Source organism: Pelecanus crispus, chromosome 1 (genome assembly GCF_030463565.1).
Source record: "Pelecanus crispus isolate bPelCri1 chromosome 1, bPelCri1.pri, whole genome shotgun sequence".
Lineage (NCBI taxonomy): Eukaryota > Metazoa > Chordata > Aves > Pelecaniformes > Pelecanidae > Pelecanus > Pelecanus crispus.
The window spans coordinates 48168184-48191970 of record NC_134643.1 but is presented as its reverse complement, the minus strand read 5'-3'; the positions used below and the strand labels follow the sequence as shown (position 1 = coordinate 48191970).

At 35.0% G+C, this 23787-nt stretch overlaps 1 protein-coding gene across 1 annotated transcript in view; it reads right to left on the bottom strand.

Moving 5' to 3' along the window:
* LRRIQ1 (leucine rich repeats and IQ motif containing 1) overlaps positions 1 to 23787 on the bottom strand; it is a 114019-nt gene that overhangs the window by 53262 nt on the left and 36970 nt on the right. The window contains exons 15-20 of the mRNA XM_075725825.1: positions 22887 to 23363; positions 20623 to 20761; positions 17914 to 18033; positions 1879 to 1968; positions 1033 to 1154; positions 331 to 426 (exon numbers count right to left, since the gene is read on the bottom strand). Of these exons, the coding sequence (XP_075581940.1) occupies positions 331 to 426; positions 1033 to 1154; positions 1879 to 1968; positions 17914 to 18033; positions 20623 to 20761; positions 22887 to 23363 (1044 nt within the window). The remainder of the gene's footprint in view (positions 1 to 330; positions 427 to 1032; positions 1155 to 1878; positions 1969 to 17913; positions 18034 to 20622; positions 20762 to 22886; positions 23364 to 23787) is intronic.

Below are 23787 nucleotides of genomic sequence, written 5' to 3'. Positions count from 1 at the left end.
TACTAAACATTTCACATATATTATGTTACACCAGCTGCATATTATTGTATAATGTACTTTTCAAAAAGAATACAAGTGTATAGTACTTTTTATGCATGGTACGAAACTTTCTGAGTTACACAGATAGCCACAATGCCTATCTTAATATTACATTATTGCAACTTATGAACCTGGTCTCCCAGACACTTGTAAAAGTAATTACAATAATTTTCACTTTGGGAGAAAACACAGATTCTTGAAAGGTGGAACTTAAAAAAAGCAAGCAACAACAGCCAACTATACTGTACCTATTCCTGGAAGTCGTTATGTAAGCAAAATAGCTTAACATACCATTCTTCTGAAATTCTCTCTTCTTTTTCAGATACAAATGAAAATTTCTTTTTTTCCTTCCAGTCTGAGAGCTGTGACATTGTTCCTTTCCCTGACCTGAAAACAAAGTATAAAAGCAGTACTGAAAGGTAGGTAAATAAGAAAGGGTCTTGGGTGACTATTTTGCAGCCTTTGTTATTCTGCAAGTTGTTTGTGCCTTTTAAAGGCACTTTTGAAGCTTGGAAATAATACAGAAAATCTATTTTAATACTCCAGGAAGGCTTTATCTTGGAGAGTAATAAAAGTCTGCCATCAATTTGAAATGTTTACATTTCAATTACTTGAAGCATATTTCAGTCCTTTCTCTCCAAAAGAATGCAGCTGTGTAAGAAATCTCTTTTAATCTTTATCTAGTCTTAAAAATCTCTATTTCAACATCTATGTTATGATATATATGAAAAAATACAAGTTTTATGATCTATAGTCAAAGCTAGATAAATAATAATACACATATATATTCTTATATTCTTAATTCCAGTAGTCAATGAAAAATAACAACTGAATTCAGTATGTTTGGTTTTAACAATACATTTTAACTCCAGTAATATCATATTAACTGAAAGTAGCAAAAGCATCAGAAAACAGCGTCAAGTTCTCCTTCTTTCGATTTTTGTCAAATCCAAATGAACTAAATATAATGAAAAAATATATTATTTAACTTACCTGCTGTGAAAGTGGATATTTTCTGCTGAGTATGAATGTGGTCTGTTAACACACTGCCAAACTTCTTGTGGTGACAATGGCAAACTATTTGAATGTTCACTGCAATTTGAAGGCCTAGAATACTTCTCAGTAAGAGAAAGAAAAAAAATTGCAGTTGATGAGTCCTGCAAGTTTGCATTTAAAATGTGCAGGTAAACCTGTATCAGGGTTTGCAGAGTCTATTACTATAACAGAAAGGATTCTTAATGGTGATAAGCCCATTACAGACCTTACCTTCAACTAACTAAACAGGGCAAAAAGGTGACTTTAATTATGCTTAATGTCCCCAAATAGAATGAATTATACATTTATAAGACTCCTTTCTTTTAATTGTAGGAAATAAAACATTAGTAATACTACGCTTGTAACAAGAAGAGAAAACCCTACCAAAACAAAAAGCTAAAACTTCAAAGTTTATCAAATAACTAGCAGACATTACAGTTCAATGACCTTTAGCTGTTCTGAAAACATTCAGCTGTTGTCATACAATGCAGATCTTAGTATTTTTAAAGTAGTGTGTCAACCAGCAATTTTTAATCCATTGCCAAACGTACAGATGAAGCACATCATCTTTTTTCTGCTACTGTGAAGTAAAGTGTTGAAATAAATCCAAAATAAAGAAAAAACTAAGCAAATGAAAGAAAATCTAAAAGAAAAATTGCATCTGGGGATGAGGAGGAAGTCTGAGACTTCTAAAAGTAATTGTGTTTTTCAAGTCAATAGATTGTCGTATTAATCACCCCAGAATAGCATATCCTTAAGGAATGAATAAAGACTGAAGAGGAAGAAGTTTCTGTGACATGTTACCTTTGGCCAGCGCAGCTGGTTTGAGAGCAGGAGTGTTTTTGAAGGGAAACGGGTGGAATCTAGAGTTAGCCATTCCTTCTCTAATGCAGCCTGCATGAATGAGTAAAGTCAAATAGTGGACTGATAAAATCAGTTTAGTTTTGATAACTTTTGCAAAGTCTCTTTCAAATTGTCTTACATACTGTTTCAAGTGTTTTCAAGTCGTATATCAGAACTGCCACCTGCAGAGCAATCGCACTTAAAACACCTTTGGAGATCCTGTGTTGTACTGTTTTATTTTAAACAAATCAGATTAACAGTATTTGTGAGTTGTGGGGCTTTTGAGGGGTTTTGGCTTTGTTTTGTTTTGTTCTTTAAAGAAGATGCATCCCCTCCTTCTCAAATTCTTGTAATTTCATCCCAACGTTGTTAGTAAACCCAAGTTATTAAAAAAAAGACTGCCAAACTCTGAAAAAATACAGACCTAAGGTACTTAAAGGCCTAAAGAACATGAACAGCTTTGTTTGCTTTTTTAGACTAATTGAGTATTTTATATCCAGATGCAGGTGTCTGATTCTGTCAAACTTGCTTTTGTTGAGTTGAACTGAATTGGTTAATAGTTTTCACTGACATCTGGGGTTAAAAAAGTGAATGCTAAATGTACTTATTCCTTCAATTAATCAATTTTACTTTTGATGTAATGGAATAATTTGCAGACTAAATTAATAGCTTGGAATGAGGAGGGGTGACAGAATTAGGTGCTAACTGGTGTGTCTGGCACTTCAAGGCAGAATTCAGTTTTCTTTCATAAAACAAAATTCAGATTTTGTTTCAAACTCAACCTGGATGTGACTTATTTTTCTTATATGTCCTTGAGTTTTTTGACCACATGTTCTTTCAATGTATTCTGATAAGCGAGAGAAGTAAATTACTCCCACACGGTAAGTAAATACCTCTGAAGAATTTGGCTTCACTTACACAGGGCTCAGTCATTCAGGCTGGTCTTACTTCAGCAGCAAAGAGCCTGGTGTTCATTCTTTTGAAAATGCCTAATTCACAAAACTGGAATACTTCTCTCCCATTCACAGAATATTTCAGATTGCACTGATTTCTGACCCTGAGAAATTATCCTAACTTTGGATACCTTAATGTGTAGTTTGTGTAAACAGGACTTTGCACAGCCTTAGACTGGTGAACAAGAAGATCTTCCAAGCCCTTTGAAATTCTGAGACACAAAAGGATCATATTCCAGCTATTTTGAAAAGGTTACTTCAGGTACTGATCACATAATTTGGTGACTCTAAGTCCACTCTTTTTATTTATAAGGTAACTGTGAACCAGCATTAGTTCTTCTTCCATTCTGACCTAGTTTTTAAAAATAAATTTTCAATAAATTTTGACTTTATTTTCATGTCATAAAAGGGATGCATTCTTACATCTTTGATCCTTGTTTCGGGAATTCCCTATTCTTTGATTACAGTATGTTTTGGTTTTCATTCTTTTATTTAATAAATCTGGATAAATTCTATGCTCTCATTATTAACAGATGATATCTCTTTACCACTCTTCCCCTTACCGTTTCAATTAATGATAAATATACAATATTATCCTTTTTACCACACCTCCTCTCTCAGGTGGTTGTATATGTCAAGAAATCTATGTAAATAAACAGAAGAGGCATGCAACAAATAAGATGTATCACATTATTTAACTCTTACATTTACCTACAACCCACTAGCGTTCTCTCTCCTCAGTGATTAGTCTTATGCTGATAACCACTGAGTGGTTGATTCAATTTTCATTTAAAAAAAAAAAAGTCACAGTTAAAATCTATTCCAGAAGCAGACTGTAGTAAATCAAATCCCAAAGGTGATCATTTAAAGATGTGAAATTGGTACAATTTGGACACAGAAGACTGCTAAGTTCATATCTCAGTAGAGACAAAGCTGTGTTCAAGTTTTGCAATTGCCTGGAGTCTATAGGCAGAACGGTCAAAAGGAGTAACTATGAAAAAGGGAAGAAGTCTGACCAAAAACTGTCAGTGAAATTAGATATTATTCCTCCTTGTCCTCCTTGAATTTACTCTTCAATTGCACTATGCAAATCGTATTTCTAGCTTTTCAGATGAGAGTTTTTCACTTATTTCCTGAGTGTGGGCATGCAACCCTGTCACAGGTAAACTCAATGTCTGCAAAAGGTGTGTCTTCAACTTCGCTGGTGTATAAAGGTATATGAAAATGGCAAATTTCTAAAGTATTTTTTCCTCCTCTATTTGCCAAAGTATCAGTACCAGTGGGAGAGAGGTAGATTTCCAATTCTTGTACAATTTAAATGTCAATCAACTTAATTGGTGTGAACAATGATGTGTCCATTAATTACGTGGGTAAGTTATGTCTTACCTTAACAGCGAATACGATCCAACCTCTACCGTCAGATTTCAGGGCAAGCTTGCATCCTAGTTATTTGAATTTTTACCTCTCTGATGAAATTGTTTGTGACAGAAATCAATAAAATCATGAAAATGAAAACTAACACTCCAAAGCTGTAGTCAATTTTTTTGAACAAGTATCACTTAAGCAGTACACTGATTGAATCTTTTTGCTTTATAGTTGTACTATAACCCAATTAAAGTTATTTGCTTTTAATATTTAGGTTGAAACTTTTCTCACAAATATTTTCTTAGCCCAGTGTTTGCCATTTATTAATTCAACATTCTCCACAGTGTTTTTATTTCTTTCATAGCCTATAAAATGTCTTTCAGTGTCCTAAGTGTTGAAAAGGAATACCAATGAAAATATAAAAGCATGACTCAAAGGTATAAATACGCAAGACAAAAAAAAAGATAACTGATTTATCATTAAGCACATTTTGCACTCCTATGAATGTGTAGCATATTATAAAAATATACCACACTGTCGTTTGCTTTGGCCAAAAAAAATAAACACAATTGATTTTTAAACATATGCTCTTCCACTATGTTTATCCCTAGAGATTTTGACAGCACTAAGTTCAAGAAACTTCTGTCCCTATCTTTCCCATAAACACAGTCCTAAATTATAACTAATGCAAGGTTTATGACAGACTTACCAATACCTAAGGCTGAAAAATAGACTCATTTCTACTGACATTGTCCACCAAGAGTTAAAAAAAAAAAAAAAGCAATCTGAGATGAAGTACAAAACAAACAAATAAAGTTTGATTGTATGGTCTACAAAAATAGTTATAGGCATACTGTATTTACATTTATTTCTAAAGCCAAATTAAGGAATTGATTTCACAAATACTGAGCTTTACACATATGTGTAAATCACATACAGTTGATGTAACACACATTAGTTCATCTGAAGGTATCTTTTATCCTTCTGTATCCTCCATACTTTATTTCCAGTGTTTGTTTCAAGTCAAAGACTGTATTGATTACTTTTAAAAAGTTTCAATTTTCACAAGCACACAAAACATACCTTTCTAATTTTTTGTTAAAACTTCACAGAAATAAATTCACTTTAACTTGCTATTTGAAACATACTTTTAATACTTGGCAATTTTTTCAAGGTTTTGTTTTTTGGTTGGGTTTTTTTTTTTGCTAGACTTTACATTAGTTTTCATTTAGCTCCTGCTCAGGACACAAACAAGATAATTCCAAGACTTGAAAGAATACAGACCACCAAATTCACTATTGAACACAATACAATTACCCCGATATAATTCTTCAATGTGAAGAAGGTGTGAACATATTTGGGTTTGTTTTGTTTGTTTTTTTCTGAATTTTAATAATAAAACTTCTATAGTATTAGCTATTTCCATTTATCCATTAGGATCAAGAACTTTTTATCCTGATTCACAATGCATTTTTTACCCTTTGAGAATCTAATGCTACGGGTTTTTTTCTCCCCTTTGATTTTGTAGCTCATAAATGAACTCTGGAGGATTTCATGGCATATTTTATATAACATTTTTCATTTTGTTATTCCTTCATTTTTAAAATATTTATTCTATCTTTGCCTTTGCAAAATGTAATGACTATTTACCAACAAACATTAAACTTCTGTGGTCTCGGAAACAATCCAATCCTACAACCACCAAAGTCAGTGAGAATGGTTCTACTAACCTTAACGGGGACTGAATAAGCTTCTGAAAAGCAGAGTTTTAGTGCAAACGTTATTTATGCAATCTAATTTTAGGCATCTTTTATATGCTTTGGATTACATTCTGGAACTACATAATCTTTTATAATGACTATACATGTAATTTGGGCTGTTCTAAGTCTTATTTAAACCAGGAACAGAAAATAGCTCACAGGACACAGTGTCAAACCTACACTCAGCTTTAAAGCACTGCTACAAGTAACTGTCCAAACTGTGAATAATGCTATCACATATTGCCTTTCATCTCTCTTAGATCAAGGAGGATCACAAGCGTGTAATAAAACCCAAACCGATCCCCAAAACTGTACTATGGTTAGAAGCAGAGTATGCAAGAAGGCATTACCAATACAGGCTGAAAAGAGAGGCCAGCTTTTGATATATAACAACTCTGTCCTTGGTCAGACCAAATATCTATCTACATCAGTACTCTGCTTCCAGAAGAGTTCAGTAGCAGATGCTTATGGAAAGAATGAAAGAAGCTGGACATGTCAAGGACAATCCTTCCCTTGCTATATTCTTTCAGACCTTGGAAACTGGTGGTTTAAGGACTTTCTGCTAACATCTAGGAAAAGATTCCTCAACTTAAAACAGTAATCTAACTTCTTATGACAAATATAACCATCTAGTCAGCGTGTTTGCAAGGTCATCTCTATGTCAATCCAGAAAGAATGCAAATAATTTACATAGCTCAGAGTATGCAACTGCTGAAGGGGTGCAGTTTAGCTCCGAAAGGCCAATATGCTGGCTGCCATGGGAGCTGAAGCTACTCCAGGTTTCCAAACATGGTGGACCTCAGAATCACAAGATGAATCATCATCTGAAAAAACTGTGAAATTATTTTTGAAAATTACGGAGAACTAACTCTTTATATCTCTTTCCTTTATTCTTTCATTTCCTCATTGACTCGCTCACTGTTTGCAGGACAGCAATGTTTTAGTCAGAAAAATTGTTTTATTGATATTTATGTAGTGCTTTTATTTATATGGTATCTTAAGGTAAAAATAGGAAAATTACCCAAAGGACTATAAACAAGCAGAAGAAAACTAACATCCAAAATCCACTCTGAACTCAGAGTAATGACTGGCCCCTGAGCATTACAACAGAATAGGAGGAATAGAAGGGGAAAAAAAAAAAATCATCTTTTATTAAAAAAAAAATATTTCCACGTTACAATTTCACAGAAATAGTGTGTGGAATGACTTGCTTTAAAAAAAAGATTCACCCTCCAGTTTACCTGCCTGGTTTTGTCCAACCTGTTTTTCTGGACTTCTGCTCCCCTCAGTGAGGCAGGCCATTAGTGTCATTCTCAGTCAGAACGGCCCTTTTTCAATGAGATTTTACAAAGTATCTGCCCTCTCTACATTCAAATTTGCTTTTAATAAGAATAATAGGTAATAAGAGTAAATAAATAAATAAATAAATCAGAATTAATCTTTCCACTAGTTTTCTCTATAGAATGCAAGTTTAAATAAAGTTCTTCAGGATGGTAAAGTCCTCGATTTCTACTTTCCTAGTTTTTACTGAGTATATTTGAATAGTGCAGTTAAAGTCTAGTTCACTCCAAGAAAATAAAACAAAAAGTTAAAACAAAAAGACAAGTGAAAGACAGTACTTTAATTCAAGGCAGAATGTTCAACAGCATTCTATGACTACTTCAAATAAGCTGACAGAATTTCTTTTTGGGCAATACACGCCACATCAAGAACTACTTTTCCCAGTGTTAAACATCCTGTAGGTTAAATAATTGCTCAGAGGCTGGGAGGGGGAGTGGTCAGGAAGAAGGATCATATGCTGAAGGTTAACCCTGTGGATACTCATAATAGAAAAGGGCATCCCACAGCCAGCCATACTGTACTGTCTTTCATCTGGCAGAAAGCTGTAACTTTCTCTCTTGATTCCTGGCAAACATATTTCACTCTGTGGTGTACTTCATTCAAATATGCTACTCCACGACAACGTCTTTCATTTCTTTTTAAACTAAACTTCATTTCTGCCAAGGCCTAAGTATTCTTTGCTAGAAATTTCTTCTCTAAAAGCATAAGTAAGTTTTGACAAACTTCTTAGAAAAAAATCACAAATTTTTAGCTCTTACAGCTGATACAGAAGGATTAGATCACTTTTCTATGCTCATTTATATGTTGTTGATAGACTGTGATTGAAAACTTCTTTTGAAATTAAAGATCTGAATATTTTTGTGCATTTAGCCTTTTTTTTAATCCAGTCTTTTTAGGAATCAGATTACTCTACGGGCTAGCTTTCCTGAGAAACTCAAGTTCATGCGTAAAGCTTAGTTCAATGTTAGGAAGTTGAATATCAATTCAGAGCCAGACTTTTAAAGAAAATTCCAAAGCTAAGGCAATATCAAGTATGAACATCCTTAACTGAATCATCTATTTGTTGCATTATTATTCCATTTCCGATACCACAAAAATTCAGTTTAAGTTTTGCCATTTTAACGCTATATGTAAATGTGTTGATTTGATCAGTTCTATAAAAAAACTGTGTACAGACTTCTTTTTAATTAGTTTAGTGGATATATATTTTATACAAAACAGATCTCTGAACTGCAAGCAGTAGGAAAAATAGCCTTTTCTTTAGATTTGTCTTTCATGCTTTTTCACATATTTTATGTGGTGAAGATAAATAGGTTAGCACCCTAATAAAGGTTATTTTAACCTTTGGCAATGCTTCTTTTTCAATCTTGTCTTTATATAAAACAAGAGAATTAGGAAGGAAAGTTGGGCACGGCTGCATTCTTATGACTGCTAAAATCAAACAATGTTTCAAGCCAAAAAAAGGAGCAAGTATCATATGGATTCCAGAGAAACATCACAACGATTAATTGACCCCAAGAGATTTTAAAGACTTATGAAAGCTGGTTAATTATTAGAGCACATTCTTGTAGGAAAATTAGAGGACAAGCATAGTTGTGTAGTTGTCCATTTATAAGAAGGATATACTGGCAATTACTGGAAAAATCACAGCATTCTGTTAAGAAAAACATTCAAGAACATTTCACTGGGCAATGTCTTCTCCAAATGTCATTTTTCCAAACTGTTTAATAAGCTCAGAAAACTAACTGTTCTCTAAAATTCTTTTTTTTTAATATATATATATATATATGTATTTATATTTAATACAAGTATCTATGTGATTTCTCTAAATACATATGACTAAAACTATGGAAATAATTTATTTTGGAATATACAAAAGTGAATGGATAATGAAAATTTCAGGGACCCTACAAGTTTTCTTTCACAAAAAAGCTTGAATGTATACATACATAATTAACTCTCCAAAAGTCTGAATCTTATTGTAGTTCATGTCAGTCATGCATGACCTACATGACCCAAACTTTTCTAGAAATGTACTTTTGTCTTAAGCCTGACAGTGTTCAAAGGAAGCTGTGGGTCCTACATCTTTTTTTGAATACAGGAATAAAAAATACAGATGGGTAAATGGTAACCTCAGCCTCAGAGGTTAGACATGGTTCAAGTAAGCATCAGAAACGTATGCTTCAAAAATCTTGAGATGTATACCCCCACCCACCTCAATAAACATCAGGCTCCTGACACCTTCAGGCCACCCCTCAAATGGCTCTAAGACCCCAGAGGCAGTCGTTCCCCATGAAGATGACAAGAATCTTCACGTCTTCCCCTTTCTGACTCATCCACACTACACAAACTGTAGCTGGTATGTCCCTATAAGCCTTTTTCCAAATCCTTCTACCTCTGTGAAAATGAACAAACAAATCTTTCAAGGGGCAATGAATTAAAAAACCTAATAAACAAACCATCCAAGGGACCCCTCACCCCCACGCCTTAAATACTGTACATTCAGAGAATACACAATTTCAAATGAAGATAACCCAAAATATTGGGGAATGAATACTAAAAACACAATAGAAAAGAAAGCTGTACTTCAGCTTGCAGTTTTGTCAAAGGAAGGGAAGTCAGGCAGAAGCACAGGGTAATAAAAAATAGACTACTCAGAAGTTTATAGTCACCTAACCTATAATGCGTTTCAAAGTTCATGTCACATGAGAAATTTGATTCAATTTCAAGACAACTTTTCCACTTTGTTTAAAAGTCCCTATTTCAGAGATAAGAACAAAAAAGAATTTGGACGATAAAGAGCAAGGAGGACTAAGTTATAAGCATATTTTTTTTGAAACTGATGATAACAAATCTCTAATTACACTAAAAATGCTTAATTCTAAAGAAGATATGTCTTAATCATTTCAGCTTCATTTATGCTGTCCTCCTTATATGACCCTAGCACTAACTCTTCTATTTGAAAAAAATTACACACAAATGAATCTGCAAGTTGAAATTTGTTGATTCGTAACTGTAGTCTCAACATCTTAAATCTTTTGGGACCTGCACTGCTACCCTCTGGGAAATTCAAGAGCTTCAGGGGCTGAGTCCTTGGGATGTTTTCCTTTTGTAAACTCAGATTTGTGAAATGATCAATAGCTACTGCTATTTCCATATCAAAATAAAATTTTACAGTATTTTCCATACAAACAAAGTAACTAGACCGAGAAGCAGGAGATGGTTTTAACAGTATTTAACATTTAGGAATCCTTAGCCCACTCCATTCAAGGACAAACTAGACATAAATAGTTTTTAGGTAAATTAAGGTTGTGTTACAGGGTATGGGGTTTTTTTTCCCCCTTCTCTGTTTCCACTGTTAGAAACTCAAGAATTGCATGGCAAAGAAAGTCCATTAGGACCTAAGATCCTTTTATGTGGTGCTGCTTCCTAGACAGTCAGCCCGTAGTCAACAGTGTTGCATGGGGTGACTCTAGCCCATGTATCGGACTTTGCACTTGCTCTTGTTGAACATGATGAGGCTCTGGTCAGCCTGTTTATCTAGCCTGCGCAGTCTGCTCTAAAGAACACCCTGGTCTTCCAGCATACTGCTGCTGCCCCCAATTTGGTATCACCTGAATACCTGCTGAGATTGCAGTCTGTTCCATCATCCAGGTTGTTAATTAAAATATTAACTATTTTGGTCCCCCTGCCATCCATGATGGGCTCCATTAACTACTGTCCACAAGCTGGATTTTGCACCACAGAACGCAACTATTTGAGTGTGACAGTCCAATTTGCCACTCACCTTATGGTCTACTTGTCCAGCCCACACCTCAACAAATTTTGAGAATAAGACTGTGGGAGACTGTCAGTGGCCTTGTTAAAATAAAGGCATGCAATATACACTGCCCTCCCCTTATTCATAATGCCAGTCACCTTGTGATAGAAAGCAATGAGGTTGATCAGCCCTTGGTAAACCCATGCTGGCTGCTCCCAGTCACCTTGTTTCACGGGTTTAGAAATGGCTTCTAAGAGGATTTGCTCCACAACCTTACCAGGAACTGAGATAAAGTTGATTGGCCTCTAGTTCCCCATGTCTTTCTTCTTGTCTTCCTTGAAGATGGGTGTGATATCTGCCCTTTTACAGTCACCAGTAACCTCCCCTAGTTCTCATGACCTTTCAAAAATGACTGAGTGACCTCAAAATGACATCAGGCAGCTTGTTCAACCCCCTTGGATGCATCCCATCTGTTCCCTAGGTCTTGTATATGTTCAGGTGAGTTAAGCTTGCTGTGATTGGATAACATCTGCTACGTTCTAAACTAAAAGGACTTCAAGCTCCAGGCAATGAGACATGTATGGATTTAAGTGTGGAGGAGAAAGGAAGCTGACATCTCACTTTCCTCTTTGGTTCCTCCAAAAGCACTGCCATTTAACTCAATTACAATATAGGCTGCATCAATGGCCTCTTCTCACAGAGCACACACAAGTCAGAAGAATTTTGTAAATAGGAGAAATTTGTAAACAGGCATTACTAAAAAATCTTCTTCAATGGAAATCAATGTATGTGGACATGCTAAATATCATACATTTAACTAGATCCTTTAAACATGATCTATACCTACACTTAAATGTCAGTTTTAACATTACACAAAAAATAAAGAACGTAGGGAAGTTATATTCAATGATTTGGGGTCCTTAGCTCAGCTTTCAACAGACTCCAGATGCAAATGTACTCACTGAGAAGAACTGATGGCTCTATTATTACTTCCATTTACAGTGATGCATTTGGCTTAGAATGATTTTCCTTTGAGGTTACAGTAATGAGTCTAAAACTCCACAGAACTAAGACTTTTTTCACTTTTATACATTTTTCCATTGCTTAGCCTGTTATTCAATTCTGATGCTTGACTTTGTCTTTAGAGAAATAAGACTAGGCAGTATAATTACTGACATAACTATACTTTGATATGTCATACAAGCTAAATATAATTTAGAAAAATACTATACCATTTAGCTAAATACAGGTTCCAAAAGATATCTTTAGTGTCATGCATCGTTAGTGGGCTTTCCTTTGGAAAGTATTTGTTTGAATCTGGCTACTTAACCAAGAATTAGACAGACACAAGGCGTGAAGATAGTTTCTGTTTAAAAATTAAAAGCATTTCAGGTGGCATTAAGAACTGAGATCTCATGGTTGCCAGAAAGCAATCAGAGCACATTCTGCAGGACCTGTGAAGCTGGGGTGTTAGCGATGGCCACAACTTCTACTAGCTGTGTTTGTGTTTATTTTATCAGATACTGACTGAAACAACCTACTTCCAAGGCCAGGGTATCTATCAGATAACTAGAAAACAAGATTTCAGCATTTTAGATAAGCATCGTTGCTGAAAGAGGTAGAAAAGAGGCCTTATGTACCTGATGATGCAACAGACAGAGAACGGTATGTGATTCATTAACATAGCAGCTGAAGAAGCAGGATCACATCAAGAGATTGTTGATACACGCTCATTGAAAAGATTGATTTTCCAATATGTTACTTAGGAGAGAGTTTTTCCCCTCCTTCTTAAAAGAGGATGGATCTAATGAAATGTTCATCATACACTTTTTTGCTTTTTAACAACACCGTAACTTCATAAGAAGTTTGATGAAAAAAGGATCATATTCTTTGCAGGACACAATACAGAAAGGCTGGATTCTGATCTGACATTTGTAAGCAATTACAAGAGCTAGACATGTGTAAGAGTGTCAAGATAGAAGAAATGTTATGGGGACCTTCTAATCCATAGGCTACACTTAATTCCTGGCACTAGGCAGAAAACAGCAGTCACTGTCACAAGCCCAAAATCACAAGCTCACAGCCTGAGACAAACCACATCATGAAGGATTATCCGAAAAGAAAACAAAACACATTGTATGTGTCTAGTTTGGACATGTGATAAGAATACTAAAGATGGCAGATGCAAAGAAATTGTTCTAATTGCTGTTTACTTTTCAAGAGTTTGCACATACGAGGTAGTTTTTATTCTTCTCCCTGCCCCCCCCCCTCCCAAAAAAAAAAAAAAAGAAAAAAAAAAGAAAACTGCTACCTAGCTGCCATGGAAGGCAAGCAAAAAAAAAGGAACGGCTATGTGTCTGAGTGTGGATATGTAAAAAAATATGAAGGAAACTCCTGGTCAATAATTTCAAAAGCTGTCAAAATGACTGGGATTTTAAAATTCTACATCATCAAGCTCAGAAGCAGAACAGCACTTTGTCTCAGGGCAACAGATTTATTCCCTTTGATGAAGGAAGCAGTGTTGGATTTCTTTTTAGTTTCATTGCAACTTGCAAAGTTACTTTCTTTTTGAAGAAGTATGACTAGATAGCCTGATTTAAACTAATTTCAAAAAATCAAGTTTTGAAAAATACAGTACTTACTTTCTGTGCCATGTAACCATCAATATCGGTACTTACCTTGATGAGAACAAGACACATGTCCATATGCTGACTCAGTGTAGGAAAACTAATTATTTAATGTCCACTGTTCTGAGTAAAGAATTGTCTTAAAACTGATCATATTCAACTCATTCAGCTTTCTGGTGAGTTCAGCCATGTTGCATTTGGCTCACATCATATTCTCATCCAGAAAACAACGATGCCAATGGCTACATGGTACAGAAAGTAAGAGCTGTGTCAAGCAAATGTGGTGTCAGACTTTGTCCACCAGAGGTAAAGTGAGGTCTGCCTTGTAGATCATTTGCTACATGGATGGACTGCTGATGAAAGGTTGCCTTAAGATCAGCCTTCTGCAGCATATAGGCTGGAATTCTCCAAAGTCCACATGAAAGACATGAAAATATCACTAAATACCAGGCTCATACTTTCAGAGACATCTGTTGGCCAGATCTTTCATCTCATCTGGGATAGCCTGTTTGACATTGCACAATGCAACAGACACAAAACGCTACTGCCATCAATTGCCTCTGAATGTCTTTGGCAACATACGGGAGCTGATATGAATACACGAAAATACCAGTAATTGCTCAGGTGAAATGATTACAATATACTATTGTGAGCAAAATAAAGGCCCTTCCTCCAGCTCAATCACATGCAATCCATTTTTCACATGATATGGTGCCAAACTTGTAATAAATATATATCACTGCTCAATGTGCATAAATGAAGTAAACAGATCATCTTTGGCAAAGACTAGAGTTTTCCCCATGCTGTTTTGCAGCCTCACCTTCCACAGAGCACTGGGTACACTGAGTTTATAATGAAGATATTAAACAGTAACTTAATGAAGACTGGTGCACTATGACATCGCATTGTGATATTTGCAAATGGTTTAAATAGGTGCTTGCACACTAGTGATTTTGTAGAATGCTAGATAATACTGAATAAAATCATTATGACTGAAATCTACATAAAACTGGTATTAAAAAACCCAAACAATGACTACACCACAAAATAGTGGACCATTCCAAAAACTTTTGGACAAGATTTAGTACATTTATATTGGTTTACAATAAGGAAAGGTTTTTCTGCCCTTCTCTCTCATTTCACTCACCCTATCCAACAGTGAAATCTGAAGTACAAAATGGTGTCCAGATATTTTTCTCTTCCTTCACACCCTACCATATGGGATCTCTTAGCCCAGCAATATGTACTCCTCCCTACACACTTGTTTGAGGCCCAACAGATAGCCACTGATATCATGTGTCACTATTTGGCTCTGCTTCAGCACTTTGCTATAAAACACTGAGGCCAGAAAGGAGGGAGTAGGAAGTATAGACTGTTCCAAGCTTCTGCTGTTTGTTTCTGCAGAAGTAGAAAGCTCATGTGATTTGGTATCACCTAGCTGCAGAGAATGGAACAGCTAAAGACACATGGAACCAGGCAACCTAGTACTGAGGATGGCTAGTCTGGGCTAGGTAGAACAGAGTGTAAGGCAAGAATCATGGAAATTTTAGCAGAATATTAATACAAGTTTGCAGTAAGTATTCCTTGGTATCTCACACAGTTAATAACATGATATGGCTGTATCATATACCACTATTTCACACTCCAGTTCCAGTAGCCCCACTATAGTTAAGGCACACATTTCTCACAATCAAACTCTTCAGCAGACAAGATATATGCTTGAAAAAAAAAGAAAAAAAACCCCAACCAAACCCCAAAAAAAGAAAAAAAAAAAAGAAGGAAAAACTGTCAAATATTGCATGTTATAATTCTAGTTACGGCCATCAATCTTGAACACTGAAATGCTCACTCACTGAACAAAGTATATCCTTCATGGGTATATACATTGTAAATTTATCGCATACATTGCTCTGTAGAAAACAGATGTTCTTATATTTTTCAGTACAAGAAGCTAAGGGCTTGAGTAACTTTTCAGTCCCCAGTTCAGCCTGCTGAACCAATTAAAATGTCAGCTCATGGTTCTCCTGTCATCATCTGAACCTAAACACTTTCTCTGAGAATTGCTACCTAAAACCATATTTTACTTCTTTCCTAATAAACTCAGTAACAATTTGAAAAAACAAGGAAGAAATGTATGGCAACACCAGAGGGTGACACAGTGCAAGCCCCTCTGAAATGAGCTGGCCTTTTTTTTCCTGTTCCCCCCACTCCTTCCTTTTCTCCCTGGCCTCAGGAGCACCTGTCCAAATGCGATTGCCCTGCTGACAGACAGATGGGACAAAATGGCCCATGTAGTTTTCAATTTAGCAATTAAAAAAAAAAAAATCACGGGATTATTTGGACCGAATAGAGTGAAACAAGAACAGCTCAATTGAATTACAGTATATAAGACTCCGGCCTACTGGCTGAATAATTCAAAACAGGGTATTTTCCTTCTTTAATATATGAACAGATACTTCCTTCCTGTGTGAAGAAATAAATCCTTCAACTTTCTGCTTTTTATTATTTTAGAAAGAAGCCAGGGATCAGAGAACATCAGCTAATGAGACTGTTCTTTTTTGTATATATATTTCAAATTAAAATGAAAAAAAATCCTAAAATTTAAGCCAGATCTCTCTGTTTACACACACACATTTCCTGTCTACCAAATGATTCCTGGGACTCCGGCCTCAAACATTTTGCATGCTCTTAGAATAAGACAGTAATTCTGAAAATGTATCTTAAAATAGCTACTGAAAGGGAGAAGAAAAAAAAAATTACTCCAAGTCATCAAGTCATTGGTAATAATTGCATAAAAAGCCTGACTATTTTTTAAGGGGAGGGGGGTGGCAAAAGAAGGCTGATAGTTGGATGACCAAAGACTGATCAACTGTAAACTGCACTGCTCCAATAACATATTTGGTTTCATAACTTTCTTTGAGCCATACAAACATGTGATCAAAAATAGGATCTAATCCTGCCAGTAGCAGGGCTATCACATCAATCTCCTTTGGAAAATTACAGTGGAATATTGACAAATGGCCCTTGCAAAGATGCAGCAGCTGAATAAGCACATTCAGGGACAAGGGTTCATGAAAAAAACCCTCAGTCATATCCTCTTAGGTCTCAAATGGCCACATTGCTATCAGTTTTCTTTGCTTTACCTGAAACCATTAAAACCAAAAAAATGCCAATGAATGTGAACAATTAGAGAAAGCAGTGCTCCAGACAAATATATAGCTAAGTCATCAACAGCTGCCTTACTATGCATACTGAGTCTAGAACTTCCCATGTAGACTGTGTCTTTTGAGGGTAAAAAAGATAAAATTAGTTTAAAGATTCTTTTCCTTGCTTACTGAATGAAAACATTGATCCTGTCGACATTTTTATTTTTTACTTAATTATTGCTAAATTCAATTTTGAATGTGATGTTATTCTTCAAATTCCTTTGGAGCCTGCTTTTATTTGTTAGAATGGAAACTCTTGAGCCAATTTCAATCCTTTGAAACCAAAAGGACACTACTAATTCTAAATAATTTGTAAAAATTACTAGTAATAGGTTCTGGATTTTGTGCATCACAGACCTTCTAAGTGTAGTTAAATCAGAAAAAACCCACACTTCTCTTCATAATTTACTACTGTATTCAGACTTATCATGTTTTTAGCACTTTACCTATAAGACAAAAGAAGAGCTAATAAGCCTGCTTCACCTCTGGTTTTGAGGGTGTATTGTTTTTACTGGAATACTGCAATACTGAATCTCAGCTATATTTTCTATATTTTCAGCTATATTATTGTTTTCATTCTATCATGAAAATGAAAAAAATACACACTCAAATATTGCTGACATTATAATCTGTTACCAAAATTCTAAAAAGCTAAACGTTTGAGAACAAAAGTAGCTGTTTCCTTATTCTCATTTGATTGTCCTCTAACTGCAGAAATATATGGGGTTCTACAGTGGGTGTGACATTAATAGCACAGTAACTACCAGAGCACCTCAAAGAGCACGAAGCAATTAATCCATGACAAATACATTTAAATGAGCTATATATACCAAATGCTTCTTTATTTCTGGACATCCAACATCTTAATTCTAGCCCTGGTAGGCCTTTCAATTTCTTTCTTTTATTTTCAATGCCTACACGATTGCTTAAGAATAATAATATTAATTTTTTACATGAAGTTTTTATGCTAATGACTGTGCTTACTTCAGAAAATGTGAAATCATCCACATTTATTTCTTCATAGTCATCCTCCACTTCATCACTTTTAACAGCTGCAAGAGCACTGGCCAGCTTCTTTCGAAAAAGAAAACCCTTCCAAAATGCCTAAACAAAAAAATTTAAAGCATTTTACACAAAGCCATAGATCAAACCTGAATCCAGATTCTCTATGTTATCCCATTAGGAAGATAAAACATCTTGGGCCTTGGTTTAATAGCTCAATGATCTGTTTTTTGAACTTTATGTGACATTTAAAACTACAAGACAAATTAAATGCCAGCATATGTCTAAAGCTTAGAGTACTCAAGAGGCTCTCCACAAGTAAGCAGAAAGGAATCCTGAAACTCCCTTAACTACAAACCTGGGTCAACTAATTAATTATTTGACAATTCCTTCAGGGACTATTATAAACTGAAAGGAAAGGCTACATAAGAAAAAGCTGAGTGTCAACTTTCAAATTACTGAGAATAAAAATACACTTGTACTAAATGTCTTATAGTTTACAAGTAGCAATTCTTGGAGACATCTCATGCAATTGACCTAGGTCAGTTACTCTTTCTTAACTGTCTAAGATCTTTATTTTTAAAAAAATATTACCAGTAGGCACAATCATATCTAAGAAAAAGGAGCACATTAGGAATTAAGTACTAGTAAAGGAGGAACGGTGTTAGGAACACATGCCAAGCCATAGAATCAGATCCAGCAAAACACTTCAGAGATCAAAATTACACAGATGGAATTTAGAAAACTAAATTCAGGAGAGCAATTTTCCCCCAAATCAGTGTTTGACATCTTTAGAGTTCAAGATGCCCTAACCATTTAAAACACCATGCAAAAAATTTCCACTGTCCTGAAAGATGTAGTGTTGTCCACATTTAATGGCTTTGCAATGAAGGCACTAAAATAGGAAGGGTAAATCTCATATTCTGGTTTAAAGTTTATCTTATTAATTTTTAGGAAATTATTGTCTAACTGCATAAATTATTGAAAATGTTACTGTTTTTACACACAAAACTCCTGAATGTTATAAAAATGATTAAATTTATTAGAATGGCTTTCTTACAATTTCATTGTTGTTATTTTCCTACAGATCTTCATAACCATCCAGATAAAATATCCTTTTATTACTGAGTGATCAAATGACAAATATATTTCATTCAACAAATACAATTAGTTTTCACAAATGCAAAGGCGAGAAGCAATCCTAAAGGTACATGCAGAAGGACGAACTGTAAGGCAGCTGTTAACACAGATCTATGAAAGCACCAGGTCAGTGCTCAGCCATGATCTAAAAGAAAAAGTATGTTAGTAGTTTTTAAGAAACAAGATGAAAACTGTCTTACTGGACAAATTAATGATGTATCTGCCTATTGAATTCAGTTCTAGTCACTTCTTTAAAAAAAGGTTATAATAGAATGAGGTAAAGGTTCAGAGAGGGACAAAAAGATAAGAAGTAGTAGAGAGTAATGTGAAAAGAGACTAAATGGACTAAACTTGTTTACAAAAGAGTGAATCTAAGGATGGATATAAGAGAGATCTAAAAATCCATAAAATGCACAGAAGACATATAGCGAAAGACTTTATTTTCATACTAACTTCGCAAATTATTAGGTCTGAAACAAATGAAAAGAGGCACATTCTAATCACTATACACATTTGTGAAACTCATCACTTTAACATATAGTAGAGACCAAATATCTAAGTTCAAAAATGCATTAAATAAGTTTATGGAGATCAGCTGTTAATATACTAGCTACACACACTACACTCCAGAAACAAATTTTAGCTCAGCTTCCCAGATAACTGACTGCTGTAATATGATTCTGCACTTGTCCTGTTTCTTAGTACGCACATTTACTAAACATTTTGCTACTGCCTGTTTGTTGAATAGATACTAATGAATTACTTGGATTTTCAGTCTGAAAATGGAACTTAGGCTCCTAAATTACTTTGGTGCTGGTGACATTTTTATAGAAGACTTATAATATCGAATGCGTTTAAGTTAACTTGAAATCTGAAATCAATACAGAGTCCATTTGCTTAAAAATGTAGAAAAACTCATGAACCCTGGCAACTTGGCAGGTAAATAGTATATCTGGTTAGCAAACTAAACAGAGCGAAGGCATGGACTTTAATTCTCGCACATAGTAATCCACTCTGTTTAGCTGTTAGCTCAGCATCTACGATAGGACAGCCTAGGCCATGGTCTGTTCCCAATGGCAGTATGGATGAGGCAATCCTGGTTTTGGAAGATGGGGAGAGAAGGAAAGAGATGGATAGGTAGGACAGAAGAGATGGAAGGAGTACCTACTCCTTTGTTGTATAGATATCAGGCATGATGTACCAGTTATGCAGCATCTGTCAGTTTAATAGCATAGACATATCCCAGTAAGAACACGGGCACAATATGTCTTAAACATAATATTAGAATTAAATCAAGCAAAACTAATTCAGTAAAATACTTGGTGAAAAAAGGGAAAATATTTTTATGCTTCTGTAAAACTTTTTTTAAAGAAGGCTCTCTCTTAGAAACATCAAGGTTATGCTGATTAAATAAAACAAAAAATGTTTAATTATGAAACTATTAATAAAACCATAAACAAAAATAGAGAGATGATCACAAGTACACAAAAGTAGTAAGATATTGTTCTAATTAAATTTGCAAAATAAGTAAAGAGAATACCATAAACCAACCTGGATTAGTGTGGCAGCTTCATGCTTCTGTCTCAAAGCCTCTATAAACTGATGATTCTCTGTTTTGGTGCAGTCAGTTTTCCTCCTGGCATGGTACTGCCGCCAAAGGGACTGGATCACTGATGCTGCCATATGTAGCCTCGTAGAGAAATAAAATACCTTTAGGAATGATATAGCCTCACCAGTAAAACTGTATTATCATAGCTGCCAAACTATAACCATAAAACATAGCACTATGCATTGAGACAAATGGAAGGCTCTGCCATTAAACTGTAAAGAAATTACAATCCAGATGTGACATATATGTTCAGAAACACTGGAGGATATTCACTTCACATCACTTTGGAAATCCAGTTATCTAAGAGGGCTAATCTCCACTGGGCTCTGTTCCCAGTATATTCACTGGAGAGGAAGAGTCTCCTCAAAGGAAGGATTAGGAGCATAAGTGGTTTAACAATGAGTGAATAAACTATTGGAGGGGTCCACTTATCTCCACTGTCCGTATAAAAAAAAAAAACCAAACCAAACTAGAAAGAACTAAATGCTGAAAACTGCATGAGACAAATATCTCCAATGGAGCAGACAGAAAAAACTGTGAAAATACAATTTCATCTTTTGTCTACTTTTACCCTTCAATTTAACACTACTGACCACTGGTTATATGTATACATTTTCTAATTTGCTCATTGTTTAACAAGCACTGATTACAGACTATTTAGATTTGTTCACTGATTGAGCTGTCTAAATATATGTTCAATTAATTTATACTGATGGAGAAAAAAGTTTAATACCAGCTCTACATTATGATTTTATTTTCTTGGAATCCTTTTCTCCACAAAACTCTCACTTCAGTTGGATGGTGGGTTTAAGAAAAGACACCAGAATTTCCCCCAATCTTTACATATTTTCTTTCCTTGTGCAATGCATCTATTTAAAGAGGAGTACTTTTCAGCAAAAAAGCACACTTCGGAGGTTAAGCCAGAATTTTTTTTTTCCTAAAATGTGTTTTTTACATTTACCAACCCCAAAACATGGTTTATTTATAAGCTTTGCATCTATAAAAAGCACTAGCTGAGTTAAAAAACAAACAAAAAAACCCCCATCTAATCATTTGTATTCTGCATTGAAGAGAACTGTCCAACAACAGGCTTACAGAATGCATTTAAAACATTAACTAAAAATTCTAAATGAATTATTTCAAAAATATTTTTCTGAAGCATGCACCTTCCATAATAGACTACTGTACTCTTACTTTCAACTTCCTTAGAGGCAATGATGAATTCTAAGGTCTTCCTGAATAATAAATTTTATGACAAATTATTACTGTGTTAAGTACCTACTAAGCACTGCTGCCCATTTACCATAAGTCTAAACAGCATGAAGAAGCACACCTTCCATGCTTGCTCTTCATAGTGTTCTCAAGACATGTATTTTTGAAACTGAATTCTTACAAAATTGTAACTGAATTTTTGTACCTTTAGGGCAAAAATGTCAGGTTCTGTTTTTCCAGACTACATCCAGAACCATACAAACCAGCAGCAAAAGCGTTCCAAAGAGGTAATAAACCAGTCTGTTTCATGCGGAAGAGTATTTGGGGCCACAGAACAAGTTGAACTGGCCCCTCACCCCTGCCTCTACTTTTAAGAAGCAGGTTGAGGCATGTTGGAGGAGTACCAAGGGCAGGGCAGGCTGTTAGCTCTTCAGTCATCACAACAGCAGGAGACTGGCCTAAGGTCAAGGGAGTACAATGGTAGATTTAAGCAACTTTTCCCTCTTCCCTTCTAAACGATACTGACTGTAAACTCTACACAGATGAATCTTGAATGTCTAATGAATAGTATAGCAAAAAAGCCTTACGCTAGTTTGTAGTTTAAACTGCCCCAAAATTCCTGCAAACCATCCAGCATTTTCATCCCTAACATTGTATGTGTCATTGAATTGGTTTCATAAACTTATTGCAAAAAAAGAAATAAAAGGTAGGAGATGAAGAGAAAGTTTTCAAATTCTCTTACAATACAGTATTTTTAAATTATTTTAAGTATATATTTATCTATATTCTAATATATCAACTGACAGAATACCACAAAGGATTGTTGTTAATATGGAAGTCTAGTGCGCATCACCTTAAAATAATTCTTTATTGTCTAATGAGCTTAAAAACATTGTTTTCTTACAAGTTTTGTACCTCTGTTTTAAACAAGAAATCCTCACTCCTATTGCCTATCCGTATAACCTATTTGAAAGCAATCTGACATCTGCCTTACCTTTCTCTATCATTCTCAAAATGCTGAAGATCTCCTCCCGTATTACTTGCTGCTATCACTGACTGTTGCAACATGAGTTGGGCTGACATGTTATTGTTGCCTTTGCTCTCCTCACTGTAATTAATACAAGATTCAGTGCTCTTCTGCTTCACTCTCTGATCTTCTTTATTTTCCTTTTGGTGCACAGGTATGGAGGAGTTAATGAATGTGGCCTGAATATGGCCAGTAGTAATCCATCTTTCAGAAGGATCCAACAAGACCTGTTTATTTTCTGTCGCACCCATGATAAAGAGGTTATTTTCCTGTAGGCAGCCAGTGGATGTTTGCTTTAAATGATTTTGCAGTGCTTCTGGTCCATCTCTGTCAGTAATGTTTAGTTCACCGTACTCATGTGCATATCGATGCTTAATACTAAGTTTCATCAACTGATTAAAATACCAGCATTGTCCCTGTGCAGAACCAATAGAAGAGGCAATTCTAAAAAAAGACAAAAATGTTTTTACATGTGTTTCAGACTGTAAGAATGCTTTTTAAAAAATATATTCCCTCTATTATTTTCTAAACTATCATGTATTTTCAAGTATCCTTACATGTTTCCATATTCTTACAGTGAAGAGCAATTACTCTGATTGAAAACCAGTTTCAGTATTTATCAATCTTAATTGCATTATTCTTTTTTTGGCAGTATTTAGAATATACTCATATATATTAGATTGCTTATTTTACTCTGATTTTTTTTAAAAAAGGGTTCAGTCTGTTTGAAATAAACACTAGGGCATGCATTTCACTATTAATTTTCTGTGTGGTTAGAGGCATACGAAGCCAAAAATTTTAGATGATTTGAGGCAACTTTGTTATAAATCCTGTAATAGCCTTAATAATCCAATTTTATCTGGAAACT